A 20,049-nucleotide genomic window follows, 5' to 3' on the forward strand; every position below is an offset into this window, starting at 1 on the left:
CCAGATGCTAATTTCAGTTTGCAATATGATCCTGCACACAGCCTGAGCACTAACCTCAGTCTTAAGTCATTCCTCCTGGATAAGGGTGGGATATTTTGATGGAAGGCAGCATGAGGCAAAAGATTTTGCTACTAATGCAGCCTATGCTGTTTCTGTAAAAGGAAGGAGGACTAGAATTCCAGGGCTATCAGTCTGTCACCTTTCTGTAGTACTACATTAGCTGTACTGGGAAAGGAAAGTCAAAACACAATAGACATGTTTTATTCTTCCGTTTGTTTTAGATCTATTATATTGTTGCTGTTTTTTCCGTTTTGTTTCTGTCTTTGAAAGAAGCTGTAAGAGCTAAATGTTAGTTTGAGTAGTTAAGTGTCAAAGTTGATTAAATAATCTCAAGTGTTTTGTGTTCTGTCTAGCTCTCGCAGAATTCCTGCACTTGGAGATGTCTTTAGACTTCTGTTTGAATACTGCCAAACTGCTGCTGGAGCATGGAAGGTAGGAAAGCATCATTAAGTGGGCTAAACACGATGTTTGGAGTTTGTAGGTGTTTCTTTGTAAGCAAAGAACATCATATTATACAGTGATGCTTTATTTTAAATAAAAGCTCACTGAGGTAAGGTAAACAGTTTTGAGAGGGAGCCTGTCATTTCTATAGCAGGTGATACTGATTATGACAGCAACAAAACAGGGAGTGAAATAAGTTTAGTGGCAATCTGCAGTGCTGTAGCCTTACTTTGGAATGATTAAGATTCCCTATGTAGTTTTAGTATATGTCAGGAATTATCAGACTGAAATCTTCCTTCTGAGCAACCCTCAGAATGAGTTTGGGGTCCTAGAATCTTTCTTGTGAAAAGCAGTAGAAGGATGAACAAGTTACAGCAAAATAAATAGAGGCATGAAATTTCCCCCTGTTTAATGCTCCCTCATAATTACCTATGTATATGCTTCTGTCTTGAGGCAAATGGGAGGAGTAAACTCCCTTGTGAATACGGTGGAACAAGTAAGTGCTAATAGGAAGCTGCCACTGAATAGATGAACTGTAATAAATTCATACCTTGATTCATTCTGTCAGTGTGATTGAATGAGCAACATGCTGCACGGCATGAATATGTGAATGTCTAGAATGGAAAATTAACAGCTCTTCTGGTGCAGCCTCTTAAAAATGCATCTGTTTGAATAGGGAATCAGTTGGTCTTGATTTTCTGAAATCTGTTCCTGAACGATTTGAATCTTCACCTGACCTTGGAAAAATTACCCTGCTCCACATCGAGTTCCTGTTGCAGAATAAGAGGGAGCTGCTTGCTAAGCAGAAGATTGAAGAAATTATTATAGGTCTGTATCCGTCTTTTGCTGCTGTTTACTGAAAGCTGGATGTGGTTGGCTAAGGTCTTGAATTTTAATTTTCACTTTTTTTGCTTATTCTCATCTTTCTTTCTCTTTGTGTCTGTTTTCCCTTATGTTTCTTTTACATGGCAGCTCTCAACTTCATAATGAATGACAATCATGATAAAGCTCAGGGTTAAATTCATTTGCTACAGCAATTCCTCCTTCTTAGTGTAGACTGTGTGACTGACACATGTGGGATTAGAAACATTTACCAGAAATTCTGTTTGTCCATCCAGCCCAATGTATTTTTGTTTTTCAGTATTAAAACAGGTTGCATGTCCTTGTTTGAGCAGCTGAATAGCAGTTTATTTTTCATGTCTGTGGCACCTGTAGCACTGTAATATTTTTGGACTGTCAGATCTGCTGTAAAACAGATCCTGTCTCACACAGCATCAAGCTAGGAGCAAGAGCCACATTTACATTGTTCAAGCTTGAAAATGTTTTCCTCTTACACATGGGGGTTTTTTTTGGAGTTTTGTTTGGGTGGGTGAGAGTTTTTTGTTTGATGGTTGTTTTTTTCAGGAACAAAAATGAAGCACTGGGTGCTGACTGAAACTATTGCTGTGTGCTACGCTGTGTTTTTTGTGGTAGGCTATGGGACAGTCTTTCTCAGATAGTTCTTAGATGCTTCTCAGTGTGCTTGGTAAAGTTCTTGTAAAGTGATGATTTGTAGTATCTTTTCAGGTCATTATACTGGGAAACAGCTGTTGCCTGAAACCTTGAATCAGCTGCACATCATCCTGTGGGACAGAGCTGCCAAACATTATGAGGTTTGGGACCAAACAGCAGTGTTCTTATTTATATCAGTGAAAATGAAAATCTCTTTCTGACCTCTTTGATACGTCTATTTTTGGTTAAAGTGCAAACTAAGATCCCTGTTCCAGCTGGCACTAGTTTTATTTTCATCCATCTGGGTGCTGTTTTCTGTTACAAAATCGAGTTTCAGGTAACCTCATCTCAAGGTTTGTGCATGGGAAGTTATGGCTAGAATTCCTTCTCCAGCTGGATCCCTGTATGTCTGTGGGGCCTGGTGGGATTCATGCAAGGGTACTCAAAGAGCTGGCTGGTGTCACTGTGAGGCCTCTCTCAATGATTTTTGAATGGTCTTGGGGATCTGGAGAGATCCCGGTTGACTGCAGGCTGGCAAATGTTATCCCAATTTTCAAGAAGGGCAGGAAGGACGACCCTGGAAACTACAGGCCTGTCAGTCTCACTTCAGTGCCTGGTAAAATTATGTAGATTATTCTGGGAGTTAGTGAAAAACACCTGAAGGACAATGCAGTCATTGGTCACAGCCAGCACTAGTTCAGGAGGGGGAAGTCCTACTTGTCAAACTTGATTTCCTTTTAGGACAAGGTCATCCACTCAGTTGATCAGGGGAAGCCAGCTGATGTAATTTCTTTGGATTTCAGTAAAGCTTTGGACACTGTCTCTCACAGTATCTGGACAAATTAGAGGACTGGGCACTTACAAACTGTATGAAATGTAACAAAGGCAAGTGCCAGATTCTGCACCTGGAGCAACCTGGATGTACAGACAGACTGGGGAATGAGAAGCTGGAAAGCAGTGCCACAGAAAGGGATCTTGGGGTCCTGGTTGATGGCAAGTTGAACATGAGTCAGCAGTGCCCTGGCAGCCAGGAGGGGCAACCTCGTCCTGGAAGGGCATCAGGCAAAGCATGGCTGTTCTGGGGGAAAAGTTACACTAGAATATACCTGACTCTCTCAATCTTTCATTTTGTATGACCTTTTTATAAAATAAAAATTGGGAGGACATAGGTAGTTTAATCACCCAAATGAGTTTGTGTTTGTTTGGTTTTTTTTTGTTCTGGTTTTATATTTCCTAGGAGAAAAACTATTCTGAAGCCCTTCACTGGTACAATTATTCTGTCAGCTTCTACACACCTAGGCAGATAGATCAGAACTTGGCCAAGCTGCAGAGGAACATGGCTTCTTGCTATTTTCATCTGAAACAAATTGACAAGGTATATTTAGTACATGTGTAGACATATTTATGTATTTATTTGCATTGTTTTTATTTTGTAGCTATGTCATTGGGACTGAATTTACATCTGCAGAGAAGTGCACCTGCTTTACCCGCCCAGGCTTTCTTGGTTTGGGGGAGTTAAACCTCACAGTTCAAAGTGACAGAAGGGAGTTTAATATTTCAGGATTCTCAGGGCTTCTCTTGCTTTCCGAATCTGTAGCTCTGATTTTGAGGAATTGGCTCTTTCCTTTCTGGTCATTGTCAGCCTTCAGTGCCATCTTCTGGTCTCATCACTTTTCTTTCAAGGGAGGATGTTGCCAAACCAAACTTGTGGAGTAATTCTATAAATATCAACAATGTAACCATAACATTTTGCATATCTTTTTAGCCCTTGTCTGTTGCAAATTATGTACTACTAGTTTCAAGATGTTTTTGTACTGATTTCCTTTTATCTTTTCTGTGAATAGGCTAAAGAGGCAGTTAGAGAAGCAGAGAGGTGTGATCCAAACAGCATCTTTACTAAATTCAGTGTCTATAAGATTGCAGTGATGGAGAACAACACTGATAAAGGTAAAACTTGCAAGATAAAGGGTCCACTATAAGGAGAAGAACTGCTAAATATGTTAGAAAATACTAAACAGATTTGGACTGTTCATCTTGAGAAAGACACAGTAGAGGGTTGCTAGAAGAAGGGTCTCTGAAGTCATTGAAACTGTCAGGCTGCAGATTTAAATTTTCAGAGTGGGTTGTTTTTTGCACGGAGGTTGTGAGATGTAGAGTCCATTGCTGTATTTGATATTGTCTGGATGGAGCCTCTGGCAAGGAAGTCTCTAATCTTCCCATGGGCAGAAGTTGTAGTAGCAATCCAGGGTGAGAAGCATTGTATGCTCACTGCTTTTTGTATATTTTTGTATCCATATACAATATAAAAAAGGATACTGAGCTAAATGAACCTTAAGGGAGCCATTATGACTGCTCTTAATTCCTCTGGACAAGTAAAGCCTGGAATTACCAAAAAAAACGTGAATTACTGAGATGACTTGCGGAATGACATGTCTCTGTAGCCTCTTTCTTTTTTATAATGAGTTCTGCTATTTCATATTTTAACGAGAATCTGAGCTCAAGTAATGAAAATTGAGAAATGCAGTCTCTGCTTACTTAGAATACAGAACAGCACGCAGATCTTATTTTCCAGTGAGTTCTCTGCCAATTAATTATTCTCTATACATCTTTTAATGAGAGCATAATTTGTTCACATAATATAGAGTGGGAACCACAGCACAGTGTGAACATAAAAGCAGTGGCACCCTTAGCATGAGCCAAGATGTGGGAGCTTGGAATGACGCCCAGACAGCGTATTAGAGAAAGTCTTCTGTCTTTGGTGACAAACAGTTATTTAGCAGAACAAAAATTAAGATGTGAGATGAGTATCATTTGTATGGCATCCTTATTTCCTTAGATTAGTAGCTTGGAAAGCTTTTTGGCACCTCCCTAGGAAGAAATGCAGATTTGTGGAGAAGTGCTGGTATGGTCAGGTTTTCTTGTCTTGGTTTTTCATTAAAAAAAAAAAAGATTATAGCCTTCCAGAAGTCATTAAAACAGTAGAACTTTTCACCTTCCAATTGCTTCCATAAAAAATGTTATTTCTTCCCTATGTGTCTTTCAGCTGTGGAAGCAGTGGTTGAGATGGGGAAGCTGGCAGAAAAGACATTGCAAAATGAAGACAAGCTGGGAGTGGATAAAAATACAGGGACTAACCTCTTGAGTTTGGCTGCCCAAATTGCATTAGAGGTAGAGCAGATAATGTTGCCTTTGCTTTGTTGATATAAGTAGGACAGCTGTAACCTCTTTAACCTGGCCTACTTTTAATATTTCTCTGTATTTCATGGATTTCTAAGTATTTCATGCTTCTGCGACAAAGGTCTCACTCCACTGTGTTGTGTAATGCAGAGTGGAAATTCATTTCACGTAGAAAGAAATGGTATCTTTTAAAATTTCTGCAGAAAAAGAAAGGATTCTGAGTTATAAATGTTGGCAACTGGAAATGACATGGTGTATTTCTGTAAGATTTTCCTTAGCGAAATGTTACATCTCCTTCTGCCTCCGGGGTTTGATCTTTGACGTGAGAGGGGGAACCTGTGCACAAAACACACATAAGCCAACAATGAAAGAATGAAAAGTCCTTTGTCCCTCCTGTTTGCCTCTTGGTTGGTGACTTGAGTGATGTCTGAACTGGCTGATTGTATTTTAAGCTATTAGGGCTTTGTTCATAGCCCTGTAAGGCATGAAAGCCTTACCAACCTGTGCTAGTCCTGTTCTTGCCGTGGGCTCTCTGTGCATGGAGTTGTGTGATCTCTCCTTAGAGTTTTCTCTGCACTCTGAGGCAATTCTGTGCAGAATCCTTTGTTCTTTTTCCTGCTCGTAGACTGCACAGACCTCTGGAATATGTTGTTGCTTTGGGGTTGATTTGTTTTGTTGTTTGTGTTTTTGTTGTTGTTTTGGTTTGGTTACTTTTTTTGTAGTGACTGAGGTAGTGCAGTATATACAAAACATGTTTTAATTTCTTTTCAGAACGACCAGCAAATTGTGGCTATCAAAGCTTTGGAGTATTTGTCTGAACATTTACAAGACTACCAGCAATTATTTGCAGCCTTAAAGTGAGAATTCAATATATTTACAAGGAAGGAGAAATTTTTCTGGTTTCTTTTTGAAAAATATTATAACGAGGAAAATGGAAAACTGCTTAGATGAAATACTATTTAGCAGTCTTTTTTGTGCTGCAGATGTACCTCAAGCCTCAACTCCTGATATCTACAGATGCTGCAAGTCTCTCCCAAGCAAATTATTAGTTGTTCTGAATGTTATGATTACACTGTGGTGTGGACATGTGACCAACAGTGATTTTAATGGAATTGCAATAATATTTTTGGTGAAAATACCAGTTAGCTTGTGTCCTCTGATAAAGTGGCATCTTCTTGAAATATTCCATCTTGTTTATAAAAACAAATATTGTGAGACAGATGTATTTATTCCAATATTTACTTAAAACCTTTGTTAAAGTACATTTATTTTAAAGTACATTATTTACTTACTATTATATGATTGCTTACTAATACATGTTTTTACAAAGTGATATACAAAACAAGGCAATGGAGTAGGAAATAGCACAATCTTATTCTCAGTTTGACATTTTGAATTCTGTGAGTTCCACGGGCTGATAGCATAAGGAAGAACAGTGGGATCCCTTCTGGAAAATTAGGACAGAGTACAGTGTTGAAAAAAAATCATGTTTCTTCATTGCCTTTTTTTCTCAGATGTTTGGTTCGTCTGATGTTATCAAAAGTCATGGCAGAAAAGGAAGAGAAAAGGTGAGTCCATTTGCAAAAACATTTTCTTGTTGTACAAATGGTGTAAGGTTTTTTTACTGGGCTTCTTTTCCTGCAGACTAATCAAGAGATCATTTTTTATGCTAGTAAAAAGTCCACCCAGCTGACTTCCCAGCTTGACCTAATGACATCACATAGGAACATATTTTCTAGTTGTATAATCTTTTCTTTAAATATTTGCTCTTTGCCTTCCTCTCTAATGAATGCATCAGACTGTCAGGTATTTTTAATGGAGGATGTGAGCTAAGCAATCTCTGTAACTTTGACACTTGTGTGATATCTTTCAGAAGTTCTGGGTGAGAAGAATGAATACATCCATAATTATGGAGTTGTATTCCAACATAAATAATGTGTTCTGTTGTGAGAAAGCTAATCAATTTTCTGAAACTCAATTTTTCCTCCGTTCTAGAGATGAAGATATCAATTCAATACTGACTTACTTGAACTTGGGTATGCTTTTGTTTAATTTACATTTTCTGGAGTTCTTCCATATGTGAACATTTTATGATATGATTAGGTCCATACCAACAAAATGTTTGGACTCCTTTTGTCAGTCCCAGTTCCCAACTTCCCTCTGAAATCAGTGAAAACTAAAACTGGACATTCAGCAGTGTTGTGAAGTTGGATCTCAGTGCTACAGGGTTTTGCTATTGAAAACTTGCAGTACTACTGCAAGTGGAAGAGAATGAAGAGTAGAATTAAATTAATTAAAGGTTCCTAGAGGAAAGGCCTCAAACCTGTTATTGAATTTAAAAGCCCTCAACTTCTTGTGAAATTAAGTAAAACTTCTCTGCATAAGACTTTAGTGTCAGTAAACTTTGAAGAGGCTGTACTTGTTGGCATCTTCTATAAAATGATGTTTGAGGCACCTTTTGATTTTTTTTTATAAGGCTTACAGGTGAAAAATATGAGATTTAAGTTGTGAGAGTAAGTCTTCATCAGGAATTACATGGGAGTTTTGGAAACCTCTGTTTTGTAGTGTAATGATCACACTTGGAAATGTTTTTGGACATACAAATGTATTGAACAATACATTTTCTGCAGCTCACAAGAGACTTGCTGAGTCTTTCATGGAAGAGAAATTTGCAGGGGACATGAGGATCCTTGAAGCTCACTGGTTTAGAAAAGTTGGTAGGTTGCACTCAAAATCTAAACTGAATCTCCTCTACCTCCTCTTAACAGACCTTAAGGAAGAAAGAAGTGTTTAGAGAGGTAGTAGATTTATAAATCTTGTCACCTTTGGCCGTCACTGCCTTAACTGGTCTTAAAGTTCTCCTGCTGCATTTTCTGTTTTCTGAGACTATCTGGCGTGATTTGCGTTTTCAGTCAGTTATCAAGACAAATACTCACACAGGGTGTGTTTGCCTGAAGGGGTAGCTGGTGCATTATTCCTTTCACCACAGGAATTGTTGTATATATCCGTGGTACCACTCTTCATAGTTCACCACTTTTCTCTTAGTTACACCTTCTCTACCGAGACTCTGTTACAGAGGTAAAATTTAAAATCAAGAAAATAGAAAGAATAATGTTTTTCTTAAATGTCTGAAAATAAATGCTTCTAAGAGCAATAAAAAAACCCCACAACAACCCTTACTGCTGATCCTGACTATGCATATTCTCATGTAGGCAAAATAAGAATTATGGAGTTCAGATGAGTGTACTGGTGTGGTTGGTGCAGGCTGAGTTTATCTCTGCCACTCATACAGACTGTCTTCATTTGTCCTTTAAATCAGCAGTCCTGGAGTTTGCCTTGAACTATGGTACAGTGTCTGAAATCTAAACAGCAAATATTATCACAGATAAAGTGTTTTCTAGTGGAAAATGCAGCTCCCATGGAGCTGCACTAAGCTTTATCCAAAGTGTTGTCTCTGGATCCTCATTTTGTAGTCTTTGTTACAGTGTTTTGGTGAAGAATCAGTGCTCTTGCTGTCTATAAATAAAACCAATTTTTCAGTCTTTCTTCTATCAGAACATACAAGAGAGAAAACAGCTCAAATCAATAACAGAAGACATCTGCTTTTGCACACATCCTCACAATGTAACCGTGCTCCAATAAAGAGGAGCAAAGTGGGGAGAGAAGCAGCAGAGGTCAAATAAATTGACCATGAGTATGAATGGAATCTGTGGTGACCATGACCTTTCCAAGACAGCATTCTTACTCACAGAATAAACAAACTGGAGACTACAAAACCATGTCCTAGTGGATAAATTAATGTGAGAGTTACTGTAGAATCTGAGCATTTAATTGGGTCAGGTTCTCATACATAAATCATTTGAGTGTCTTTAGATGCTCATCCATTTACTACTCAGAGTTGTGTGCTTAATTGCCCTGTATTTGACCTTGCTGGGGTAAAATGAAAAATGATTCAAGATATGGGGTTTTTTTCATTTTTTATTTGTCTTGGGAATATTGTTTAACACTTGCATTCATTGATATGCTATTTTAGTTTACTAATTTAAGAAAATGCTTCTTCCAGTTCATGCTCTTGTGAGCAGGGTGTGTGGCAGGTGGGATACTTGGTTGTGATGAAATTATAAAGACAAAATTTGAAAGCATGAACAAGCTATTTCAACAAATCACTAATAACAGTATTTCTTACTGTTGTTAAATGAGCTGTTGGTGACATTTTGATTAAGAAATAGAATTGTAGAACGTGAACTGCTTATTGCTAGAATTTGATGGGCACACATGTAACAGTGAAGATTTTTATTCTAGTCTCTATTTTTTTATGTCTTTGTTAGCTTGGAACTTAGCTGTACAGTTCAAGGACAGCCCTGAAAAGATGAGGGAGTTTTTTGTACTGTCTTTCAAGGTACTTTTGCTGATAGTGTCTCTAATTGAGAGATATTTTCATCTGTCTGATTCTTTTAGAAGTCACATTCATGTTTTGGATATCTCCATGGAGACATACTTGTATGCTCTGAAGGAGACTGACTTGTAATACATTATTGTCATAATTTTACATTCTGTTGCTTAAAAATGTAATAGGAAACTTAGACTTCAATGAGAATTTTCTGAAATAAATGGATTCTGATGTTTGGAAACTGTATGATTAATACAAAATGTTAAGTACTTGAGTCCTAATCTCCATGCAGAACTTCCTACCAACACTGTCAGTTTTGCATGTGTTTGTAGAGAGGGAATTCCAACTCTGCTTTACACTTTATATTTAAATAATTTTTTTGTGTAATTGCACAAGTAAAATTGCAATATAACTATATACAACTCGTGACTAACTCCAGAAAGTGTCACAGAGGAGAGTCAGCAGTCATCTGTTCACGAGCAAATTGCTTTATAAGGGTAAAATTCTCATTACCTTTTCCTATTTTTGGTGTCAGTTGTCCCAGTTTTGTCCCTCTGACAAAGCTGTTCTGATTGCTCAGAAGACATGCCTGTTAATGGCAGCTGCAGTTGATCTGGAAATGGGGAGACAGCAAGTAACACCTTCAGAACAGGTAGGGCAAGTTCTGTTAAATATTTCTCTGTGTGCTGGTGTAGCATTTTTTTTCCTTTTGGTTTTGGAGTCTGTTTTTTCATTCAGGATGGGATATCATGAATGTAAGCAAGGGAACATTTCATAGTTAATTAGAATCAATTCACCTTTCCAGACAATTGTAAGTGTTGGATTTCTGTAAATTGGGTCTGTTGACTTCAGTGGATTTGAACAGATTTATATCAGCAAAGGGTCATGGCAGTACCTTCTCTTACATGAATTTCAATTTACTGTATATATTATGTGAGGAATCTGCTACTAAACATGGGCTGGTCAGACAATTACTGCTCTTGCTGAAAGCCAGTATGGCTGTGATAAAGCTCACAGTTTATTTTTGGTTTTATGCTTATGTGTTTTGGTGGGGGGAGGGCATTGTGCTCCCTGTGGTAGGAAGATTAAGAAAAATGTCCAGTGGTTGTGAAGGAAGTACTGAAGTCTGCTGTGGACTGATTATAAAACTTACTCCTGTGGAGAGCAATGCACAGTCTCACCAGCAGTATTTTATGCTTGGGAGCTAAAAAAAAAAATAGGCCCCATAGGAACATATATGATTCTTTCTGTGTTTGTCTGAGATGTGGAAGTCTTTGAAAAAGAGAAAAAAATCCCCCCCCAAACAGTAATTGATATAGATGATTTACTAACTAGGCTGATTCCATTTTTTTTATAATGAGATAAAAAGGTGTTGTTAGTTGTGACATAATCATTCCTTTTGCTTTTAAAACTGCGACAAAAAATGTCTTCTTAAATTTTGTAAAATAGGTGGAGCTTTTTAGCCAGGCCCTCCAACATCTTCAGACATGCAAGGACATCTGGAAGGTTCTGAAGTTAACAGGTAAGCTACGAAGTGTGGCTGTTCAGCACATGTAGCTCTTAGAATTAGTCACTATATTAGTGAAAAATACAGGGTGTAGGGAGCTGCTGTCTCAGCTGAAGGGTGTGGAAGCAGATAGATGACAATATAATAAATGAACTGGCAAAGGCAATGGCTGGTTTTGGTTTGTCACTGCAGGCTTTGTATTGTAGAGGTGCTGTGAATTGTGGAACAATCTTTCAGAGTGAGGTTGGGTTGATGGTTCTGGCTTAGATGTTAAGAAATTTCAAACTTTTTACTCTAGAGTGGAGTCACACTTGCCCTGTTCTAATGGTTTTACCCTTTTCCCACATAAGGCATTTCAGAATGCAGAAGATCCTGGACCACACTTTGAAGTGCCAAAATCCATCCTCTGTTCCCTCACTATTCCATGTCAGTTTAAATTAGATATTACTGGAGACTGATGTGCTTTCAGCTGACATGCCAAGTTAGCCTAGCAGAAGCATGCTTCACTTTTTTTTTTTTTGTAGTAAACTTCTTCCCTTTTAATCTGCCATCCTCAAATTCCCAAAGGTTGATTATCTCAGGAACAGGAACACAGTGGAATTCCTCCCACAGACGTTTGTGAGGTGGCACCCTGGTGCTTCCTTCACCTCTTCACTAGACCCTGGTGTTTGTATCAGATTTACCTGATACAGTTCTGCTGTTGTCCCACCCTTCAGCCGTGTTGTCCCACCCTTCAGCCGTGTTTAAGGATTTCCTGAGGGCTTTTCTACCAGAAAGGGGTCAAGTCCTGTAGAAGAACTTGAAGCAGATGGTAACTTCTTCTGTAAGCTGACCTGAGCTGGTGGCCTTCTGTTCTCTCTCTTACCTGCCTGTGAAAATGGCTTCCCTAGTACTATTACCTTGCCTAGGAGGGTTGTGTTAATTTAGCCAATTACAGACAATTCAGATTATTTGGTGGGGGAGGGAAGGCATTGTGGTTGGGGGGGTTATGCTTTGGACATCTAAGTTTTTGTCTGAGTGCATCATAGTTCCACTTGCTCTGTTGTTAAATCTTAATGGTTTTCCTACCTGTTGGAAGCAAAATTTATACCTTAAAGTACAGCACGAGGCTTTGAGAAAATTCATCATTACATACAGACTATTCTGTCTCTTTTGCAGGAGATTTTGCTAAAGACCCAACAGACACATTGTTGCTGCTTTATGAATTTGAAGCAAGATCCAAACTGAATGATCCATCACTTCACAACTTTATGGAGTCGGTTTGGGAGCAACCACAAATAGAGATCAAGACACTAGAAATAATTGCATGTAAGGGCCACATTTGTACTTTCATAGGTCTTCAAGTCACAGGAAAAAGCTTTTGTTTCTCTTTCCTATCAATTTGGGGTGACCAGTATTATCATGTATTGCCCAACATGCAGAAAAGGGGTCTAATGATATATATTCTGTCCTGAAGCAAAGATGCTTAGGATCTCAACAACATTAGGAAATCTATATTTTGAAATACCATATCACATGGATGATGAACCAGAAATTTATGACAATCTTCCTTTCTAGACCCTGAAACATTCATGTAGGTTGTGAGTCTAGAAAAGGTTATTCAGGTAAACTTTTACAAGCTCCAAACTGGCAAAGGCCAGAGAATGACCCCAGCTGATTCATGCCTCAGTAAGAGGTTTTAGGACGTGGACTTTTGGTAGATACTTTAAATATATTTAAGCATATTTAAGCTATTAAGATAACTTGAAGTTTCAATTTGAAGTTAGTATAGTCAATTTGTAAATAGCACTTCTCTATACCTTCATCACAAAGTTCTAGTCATGAAAATCTCCTTGAGAATCTAGAGTAGGATCCAAGAAAGATGAGTAACATTTAGAACTACCATGGCAAATCTTTGGAGGGTGTTCTGTAGGGTTGCATAAACACCTTCTGATCTCCCCTGTCCTAAGGGAGTAGGCTTGGAGACACCAAACTGACATCTTGCTCCTGCCTAATTTTTCCATCCATATTTTCATGTTCAAGGAGGCAAACAAAATTCTTTACTTTGGACAGTTCCCCCACCCCAATATTTTTGGATTACTGCACTGCAGGTAAAAAGCAGTGAGAGTACTTGTAAATTATGAAACCTGTCGTGCTTCTGCCTTGTCCTCTTTGATGATAAGAAAGAAGTAGAGAAGCACTGGTTTGTGACCAGCCCAGGTATTAAGAAAATCTCTTCTCAGTTGTTTATCACAAGGGATCTGGCAACGTGCTGTAATTTATTTTAGTTACTTATGAGATTAAAGTCTGACTTCAGTAATTCCTTTTTTTATTCTTCTCTATTTTCTTGTACTTTTAAGCTTTAGCAATGGAATCTCCAGCTCGGTATCCTGTGCTGTGTAAGAAAGCTCTCAAGAGTGCACTAAACCTTCACAGAAAGCAGGCTGTCATTGATGCTGTGAAATTTAGGTTAGTGTTATCACACAGCTTTGCCATGAGCCTGTGACTGGAAATGCTGACAGGGAATTAAGCCTGCAATTTGACAAAGGTGGACTGTAGTTTATGTGCAAGGTTCCACTTCTTGCTGGCCAAGCAACGTAGCTCTGAAGGATGACTGTCTCATAGATGTGTTAACTGCAACTTGATTACTTAGCATATTCTCTGGCAGAGTCTTATTTCCAAGAAATAAATCTATCGAGGAAGAAAAATGAAAATTGTATCTAGATGAAGTTGTTTCTTGTAAGGAAGGTGTTCATTTCAAATGTTAACTCTGCAGTAGTGAACTAGGTATTTCAAAGATAATGAAGTGAAGAGAAATTAAGGGTTAAGAAAGCCCTGAGTTGAAAGTTAGTGATATGATGCCACAGTACATTTGTGATTTATTTTGCTGACCTGGCTCTCTGACAGCTGTTCCTTATGCAGTCTAAAAGACAACCTGGTGTGTTTTCTTTCTCACTTATGTCCCGTGACGGATTTTTTTCCTCCTTTCCAAACTCCTTGCAGAAACCCTGAGCAAAGGCAAGTGTTAATACTACCTTTCTCACTTCACACTGAGGAAGACAGACCTGTTTTCAGAAGCCATGTGTTTGTTTTTGATTTTCTGAGGGTTTCCTTCTGTGTTAGAGACCAGCAATGAAAATAATTAAGTACTGCTTGCCTCTCTTGGCTCTGTTTTTGCATAGTTTGTTTGAGTGAGATCTGATACAGGAAAATGGATGTTTCTGCAACAAGAATGTGAGTGTAGTAAGCACCAAGGTAGACATGTCTGTCTGACAATCACAGAGCCATTAGACAGTGCGCTGCTGATACTAAAAAGTAGCTGTTTTGTGCACATGGTATTGAATGTTTCCTCTTTTGCTCTCTTTCAATTCTCAGCAAATGCTTACATAGCTTGATTAATATTTCTTTGCCGACTGGATTAACAGACTTGGAGACCTGTGTCCTGCAGGAGGTGTGGGACTACTTTGAAGATGCTCTGAGTGTAGTCAGCAGCACAGTAAGTTGAACAGGAAGCCAAGAGATGGGAGATGATCCTGAGCACACTGGGAAAAAATTCTCATTAGACTTAGAATAATTAGTAAACTGAACATTATATACTGTTACATCATGTGGAGCTGCTAAGACTTCTTCAGTAAAAGATACACCAAAATTACCTCAAAAGAAATGTCTCTTGGCTATTTATGACTGCATCACAATTTTTCCTGGATTTTGTAAGGGTTTTTTAGAGATATTTAAGGCCAAATTTTCAGTGGCTGTTTTAGAAACATCTTGAGTTAGATGATCTATCTTTACTCCTCTTGCTTTCTACATTTTTATGCTGAATATGTGTTTTAAATGCAGATTACTTTTTCAGATCAGTTTAAACCATCTAAAATTTGGATACCAGTCTTGCTTTTTTTCTAATCTCTTTTTTGTTAAATGTACTTGGGAACTTACTATGTTACTGTTTTTTCTAAGTTACCTAGAACTAGATTCCTGTGCTGTCAGTCCTTGTGGTACCTCTTGCCTTGTTTTCTGTGAGGACAGGTGTATGGAGAGTAAAATCTTTCTTTTAAAAAGCATTTCTTACCCAAGGAATTGCCCTTGGCTTAGGAGAAAAAAACCCAACTGTTTCCCCACTCTAAAACTAAACTCTAACACACTCTTGACTTGTCAGTTTTAAAGTGAAGTTTCTATTTTCTGATGAGCTGCTGTTTCTGGTTTGCCACCCCAGAATGCTTACCCAGAGATGGAGATCCTTTGGTTGATGACAAGAGCCTGGAATACAGGAATATTTCAGTATACTGTTGGTAAATACAAGGAAGCTGAGCAGTGGTGTGGATTGGGAATGCGTTTCCTCAATCATTTAGGATCTCTGAAGAAGAGCTATGAGGGCCATGTAAGTGTACACACCTGAGGATGTGGGATTGGATGTCTGGCCTGAATTTGAGATGTGGATCTGGGTGAAGAAACCACTAGTGATGACATCTGAAGAGTTTCAGGAGAAGCATGGTACCTAAATATTTTGAGGGAGCCTGATGCTAGAAGAGTTTTTCAAAGTGAGGCCAGAAAGGTTTTGATAGACAATAGAAAGAGTAATGTAATGTCCTTTTATTGGAAGGATGATTTAAGTGGCTGACTGGAAATAAACTTCTATTTGTGCCATGGGAGAACCCTTGTACCTTTGCCTGCTTTAACTGAAGTCAAGGTGCTGTACCAGCTTACTTAAGTCAGCTGTTGTATGAATACTTTCAAGCTTGGTTTCTAGTATAATCTAATGTTTTATAAATAGGGTTTAAGCTGATGTGAATGAAATCCTTAAAGCTCGTGTTTTCAGGTGTAGCTTAGCCACTTCTGCGAGGGAGAAATTTCAGAGCCAGTACCTTTGTAGATGACACTTTGCAATGACACTTTTATTTTCAGTCTGTCACAAGTAAGCTTCTTTCTACAGTTTTTGGCTGGTGCTCCTGTCTAGATTGCAACACTGCACAGCCTGACTGGTGTCACCTTTCATTCTCTTATGCACAGTCTGGGCAATCAAGGGCTGGCTGTAACTCTAAGACCATTTTAAATATGTCAGTGAAGACAGTAGGAGTTGAGATCACTCCCTTCCAACCTCAACATCAACTCCCAACTTCTGTGATTTGGTGAATAGGTTTATTCACTGATGTAAGACTCAGATATAAACTATGCTTTATGACACCTTTATTAGGTTGCACTGATTTAACTGTTTTTTAATAAGCTGTTGTATTTAAACCTGAGCCAAAAATCTTTACATCAACCTGAAATGTCAGGTTTAGAAGCTCCCACTTATTCCCTTGCTTCTGTTCCCTGTCACTTTGTTATATCTAGTTGAATGATACAGCTTTGTCCATCCTTGCTGACAACTGTGGTGCTTATATTCTCCAGATGATTGGTCTTTATAGTGAGGTTCTGGACAAACTGGACAGAGCAAAAGGATTTATTCCAAATGAAGAATAATGAGAGTCACAACTGCAAAAAAAGGACAGCAGTCTCTCTTGGAAATGTTCTGCTGAATAAAAGAACCATTAGCTCTGCAAAGGCATGAGGTCATGGGAGCAGTGGAAAAGAAACCAGGATCTCCTTCTTGTTGGCAAAGAAGTTATGTACTTTTTAGGAAGTGTTTATTCAATAAATGTAATTGCTTCCCTCTAGGGAATAATTTTCATTCTCCTGAGCTATTTAACAGTTAGAAATAAATATTTAACAGTTAGAAATAAATATTTAACTTTTTCATGAGATGCGTCTGCTGTTGTGTAACAGGCTGGTTCAAACATCTGATTTTAGTAGAAAGTGGCGGTGAGAATGATAAAAGTATTCCAGAAGTATTCCATCTCCTCTGGATGTCACAGCTGCCTTGCTGCATAAATATTTATCAGGTCACTTTAGTTTCCAGCCCATTTCAGTGTGGACAAGAATTCAGAGCTGGTTGCTGGTTTCACAGTCGGTTAGGACAGACTATGAGCTCAAGGAAAGAGCTGAGGCTTTCACTGGCACTGGTTCTGGGCTGCTGTGAGGGCTCCACCCCTCCCTTTGAGCTCACTGAGTGCGTCCCAGGCCGCCCTTAATTGTTATTCTCAGTTCTGACTTGCACACACACATGAACAGGTAAAGGTGTCACACTGGACCAGGTGACAAAGGTCATGTTTACCCAGGAAGCGTCAGCAGGTAATTACATACAGCCACAGAAGGAAGCATTAGATGTGGTTTTGCCTACAGCCGGAATTGTTTGAATATTTTCCTTGGAGGTACTCAGTTTGATTTCTTTTATGCTACAGATTTCCCTAAGGAGGCCAGATCAGATCAGCCACAGGCTCTGCTGATAGTACTCACCTCTCCTCTCCAGGTTTGCACATGGCACATTTTATTCCAGGCTGAGTATTTACACAGGGTTTAAGTAGGGCAAGAATTCCTCTCCTAGCTGAATCAGACTTAATTAGCTGCATTTCCAGTGGCCGTTCCCAGTAGGCAGCTTGTGTGCAATCACTCTGCTTTGCAGGTGTTTGCTGGTGGAGGTGCAGGCTGGTCCAGGTTATTTTTCTAGGCTAAACGTTGCTTTATAGTTCAGTAGCCCATCCAGAGTGACTGTGGGTTATAAATCTTTTTAAAGCCAACAACAGCTGACTTGGAAGAAAAAAAAAGAGTGCTGCTCTTTCCTCCCCCAGTCTTCTCTTTTCATTGATCCCTGTTTTCTTTCAGCTGGGAGAGCCCGGGTGCTCATCCCTGGGTGTGCACGGATGGCTCCAGGGGGTGGCATTGCACCGGTAGTTTCCCATTTACACATCACTGTGGAAGCTGCAGGGTGTGCTGGATACCGGTTCTGGAACTTGCTTCTGAGAACACAAATGGATCCTCTAGGGCAGGAGGTCACAAATTTCCCCCCTTTCTGTATTTTGTGCCCTGTGTTGGGTTTTTTTCCCCCTAATCTGATAATTTTGTAACTATTTGGAGAGGAGCCCCTTCTACCCCCTCTCACCTGGAGGAGGTGGCTCTCCAGCAGCTTTCCATTGGGGATGCACCTCGGGCCACCTCCCCCCATACACTCTGGGAAGAGCTTTGCTGTTGTGGCTGCATTGAGCGTTCTGGAGGGGCAGGAAGGAAGAGGGGCTGGCCTGGCCACCAACACCTAGAATTGAAGTGGTCACAGTAATCAAGGTAATTGGCAGAGGGCTGAAGCTCATTAGGGGATTGGGCAGAAGCTTTTGTCAAGCAGTGCACTGAACTAAGGGAGGAAACACCACAGTCATCCCTGTGCTGAGCCAAGGGTGGCCCCAACAAGGGATTGCAAGTCTCACAAGAGCTCCCGTGTGCTCATTCCTCTAAGAGATGCTGCTGTACCGGCTGACCCCAACAAAGAAATGTTTTTCCTTAGGGTTAAAAACCCCTAAAGTTAAACATAACCCTCATTTTGGAGGCAAGGGATATAAATAAATACTATAAGTAAGGGGAACCTGAGGATTCTTCAAGGAAAGAGACACCTTTGACATGATGATAACTTTACCTGCTGCACAGCCACGGATCCTGCTGTGACACCCTGAGGAGAGCAGAGAACAGCAGTCCTTGAAGGTTGTGCTGCCAAGCATCATTAGCAACAAAGGGCTATCCAGGTTCCCCCATCTCAGGCATCCAAAGGAAGAAAATTTCTGAGAAATCTATTATCAGATTCCTTTAAAGCCCCTCTTCCAGTAGGCTCACAGATCCTGTGCTCCTCTGCTTAACCAAGGCCAAGACAGTTAATTATCCAGAGCTGCAGAGAGAAGCACAGACATGTTTCTCTGTAGCACAAGCAGCTTATGGTCTAATTTTCTAGAGGTGTCTTAGGGGAGATTAGTTTCATGCCTGTTCCAGGCAGCTGTAGCAGGACATCTTGGCAGAGAGAACCATCCCCCTACACTTCACAATGAGATAGGACCATTAACAGGACAGTGCTCTGCAGTTGTTTGGTCCAGGACTTTGCTAAGGTCCTGGTAGCCAGAGCTATTTGTCCTCAGCCAGAAAAATAGGTTGTTAAAACCCTAAGATTAGCTCAGTTGGTTAGAGCATGGTGCTAATAATAAAAAGCTTTAACAGAGCAAGTTCTTCCTTCACGCCACGGTCATTCTCTTCCCATGCCGGTTTCTCTGCCAGTGGTTGTCTCCGCCTTACAGGAGTGACAGGGTTTATTTGAGAACATAACCCTGTGTTCCTCTCCCCACTGGAACCTGAATGTTTCCTGTCACAGCAGATTGAGATGACACATCAGCTCAGGACACACTCCCAGGGAGGAGTGGCTGCAGATCCACGAGCTGGGACTAACCAGGACTGGACAGAGCAGCCTGGCAGCCCCTGTGGCATCCAGCAACAGGCAATGCTTCTGTGATGCTTCATCATTCCAAGTCTGTCATTAGGCAAGCAAACGGTTGGATTTTCGAGAGTGGTACTGCTAATATCAGATCTGCTTAGCACCTGCTTGATCTGCTGGGGTTTTGTGGACAACCACCACCACCAGACCATGATCTGATCAGCTAAAGGAGTTTCTAAACGGTGTTTCATTTGTCCAGTGGGCTTCATAAACTGTGAACTGTCTGCAAACTGTATGCCCATGTGCTCAGTCAGTGTTCCTGTTCTCCTGAAATCTCAATTTGCTTCTCTTGTGTGCAGTTTGACAAGAAAAAAGGAAATATATTTAAAAACCAAACCCCTCTCACCTTTCCATTAGCTCAGCTAAATGACAAAGCGGATTCAGGCAAGAATGTAGAGTGACACCCTACTCACCCCATTTGTCTTCCAGTGAACACTCCTTTTGTCTGCACTTGAAGGTATTTAAAATGATACTAGTTGTCTTTACAGCTTCTTTCTCCTCTCTGATATCTAAACAGCAGGTTAAACTGTAAAAAGAAACTCTGTATTGGCTGGACTATGTATTTACTTTGCTGTCTTCATATTCAATACAGGAACAACTATGTAGCAACCTGTAAACCCTATTATTTGCAAAGCAACCTCCCCACAATTCAAACTATGACCC

At 39.7% G+C, this 20,049-nt stretch overlaps 1 protein-coding gene across 2 annotated transcripts in view; it reads left to right on the forward strand.

Moving 5' to 3' along the window:
• Window positions 1-16,734, forward strand: part of TEX11 (testis expressed 11) — a 29,292-nt gene extending 12,558 nt beyond the window's left edge. Inside the window, exons 12-29 of one of the 2 annotated variants that reach the window (XM_027690619.1) lie at window positions 414-492; window positions 1,178-1,329; window positions 2,068-2,153; window positions 3,230-3,367; window positions 3,837-3,939; window positions 5,036-5,160; window positions 5,941-6,026; window positions 6,684-6,737; window positions 7,165-7,205; window positions 7,800-7,886; window positions 9,498-9,568; window positions 10,095-10,211; window positions 11,009-11,081; window positions 12,225-12,374; window positions 13,406-13,514; window positions 14,421-14,541; window positions 15,259-15,423; window positions 16,434-16,734. In XM_027690619.1, coding sequence (XP_027546420.1) covers window positions 414-492; window positions 1,178-1,329; window positions 2,068-2,153; window positions 3,230-3,367; window positions 3,837-3,939; window positions 5,036-5,160; window positions 5,941-6,026; window positions 6,684-6,737; window positions 7,165-7,205; window positions 7,800-7,886; window positions 9,498-9,568; window positions 10,095-10,211; window positions 11,009-11,081; window positions 12,225-12,374; window positions 13,406-13,514; window positions 14,421-14,541; window positions 15,259-15,423; window positions 16,434-16,505 — 1,829 coding nt within the window. In that variant the 3' untranslated portion in view covers window positions 16,506-16,734. Of the gene's footprint in view, window positions 1-413; window positions 493-1,177; window positions 1,330-2,067; window positions 2,154-3,229; window positions 3,368-3,836; window positions 3,940-5,035; window positions 5,161-5,940; window positions 6,027-6,683; window positions 6,738-7,164; window positions 7,206-7,799; window positions 7,887-9,497; window positions 9,569-10,094; window positions 10,212-11,008; window positions 11,082-12,224; window positions 12,375-13,405; window positions 13,515-14,420; window positions 14,542-15,258; window positions 15,424-16,433 lie in introns of those variants that run through there. The other variant, XM_027690620.1, reaches the window with a different exon arrangement.
• The last annotated feature ends 3,315 nt before the right edge of the window (window positions 16,735-20,049 follow it).

Source organism: Neopelma chrysocephalum, unplaced genomic scaffold, assembly GCF_003984885.1.
Source record: "Neopelma chrysocephalum unplaced genomic scaffold, ASM398488v2 Primary Assembly neopelma1_81, whole genome shotgun sequence".
Taxonomy (NCBI): domain Eukaryota; kingdom Metazoa; phylum Chordata; class Aves; order Passeriformes; family Pipridae; genus Neopelma; species Neopelma chrysocephalum.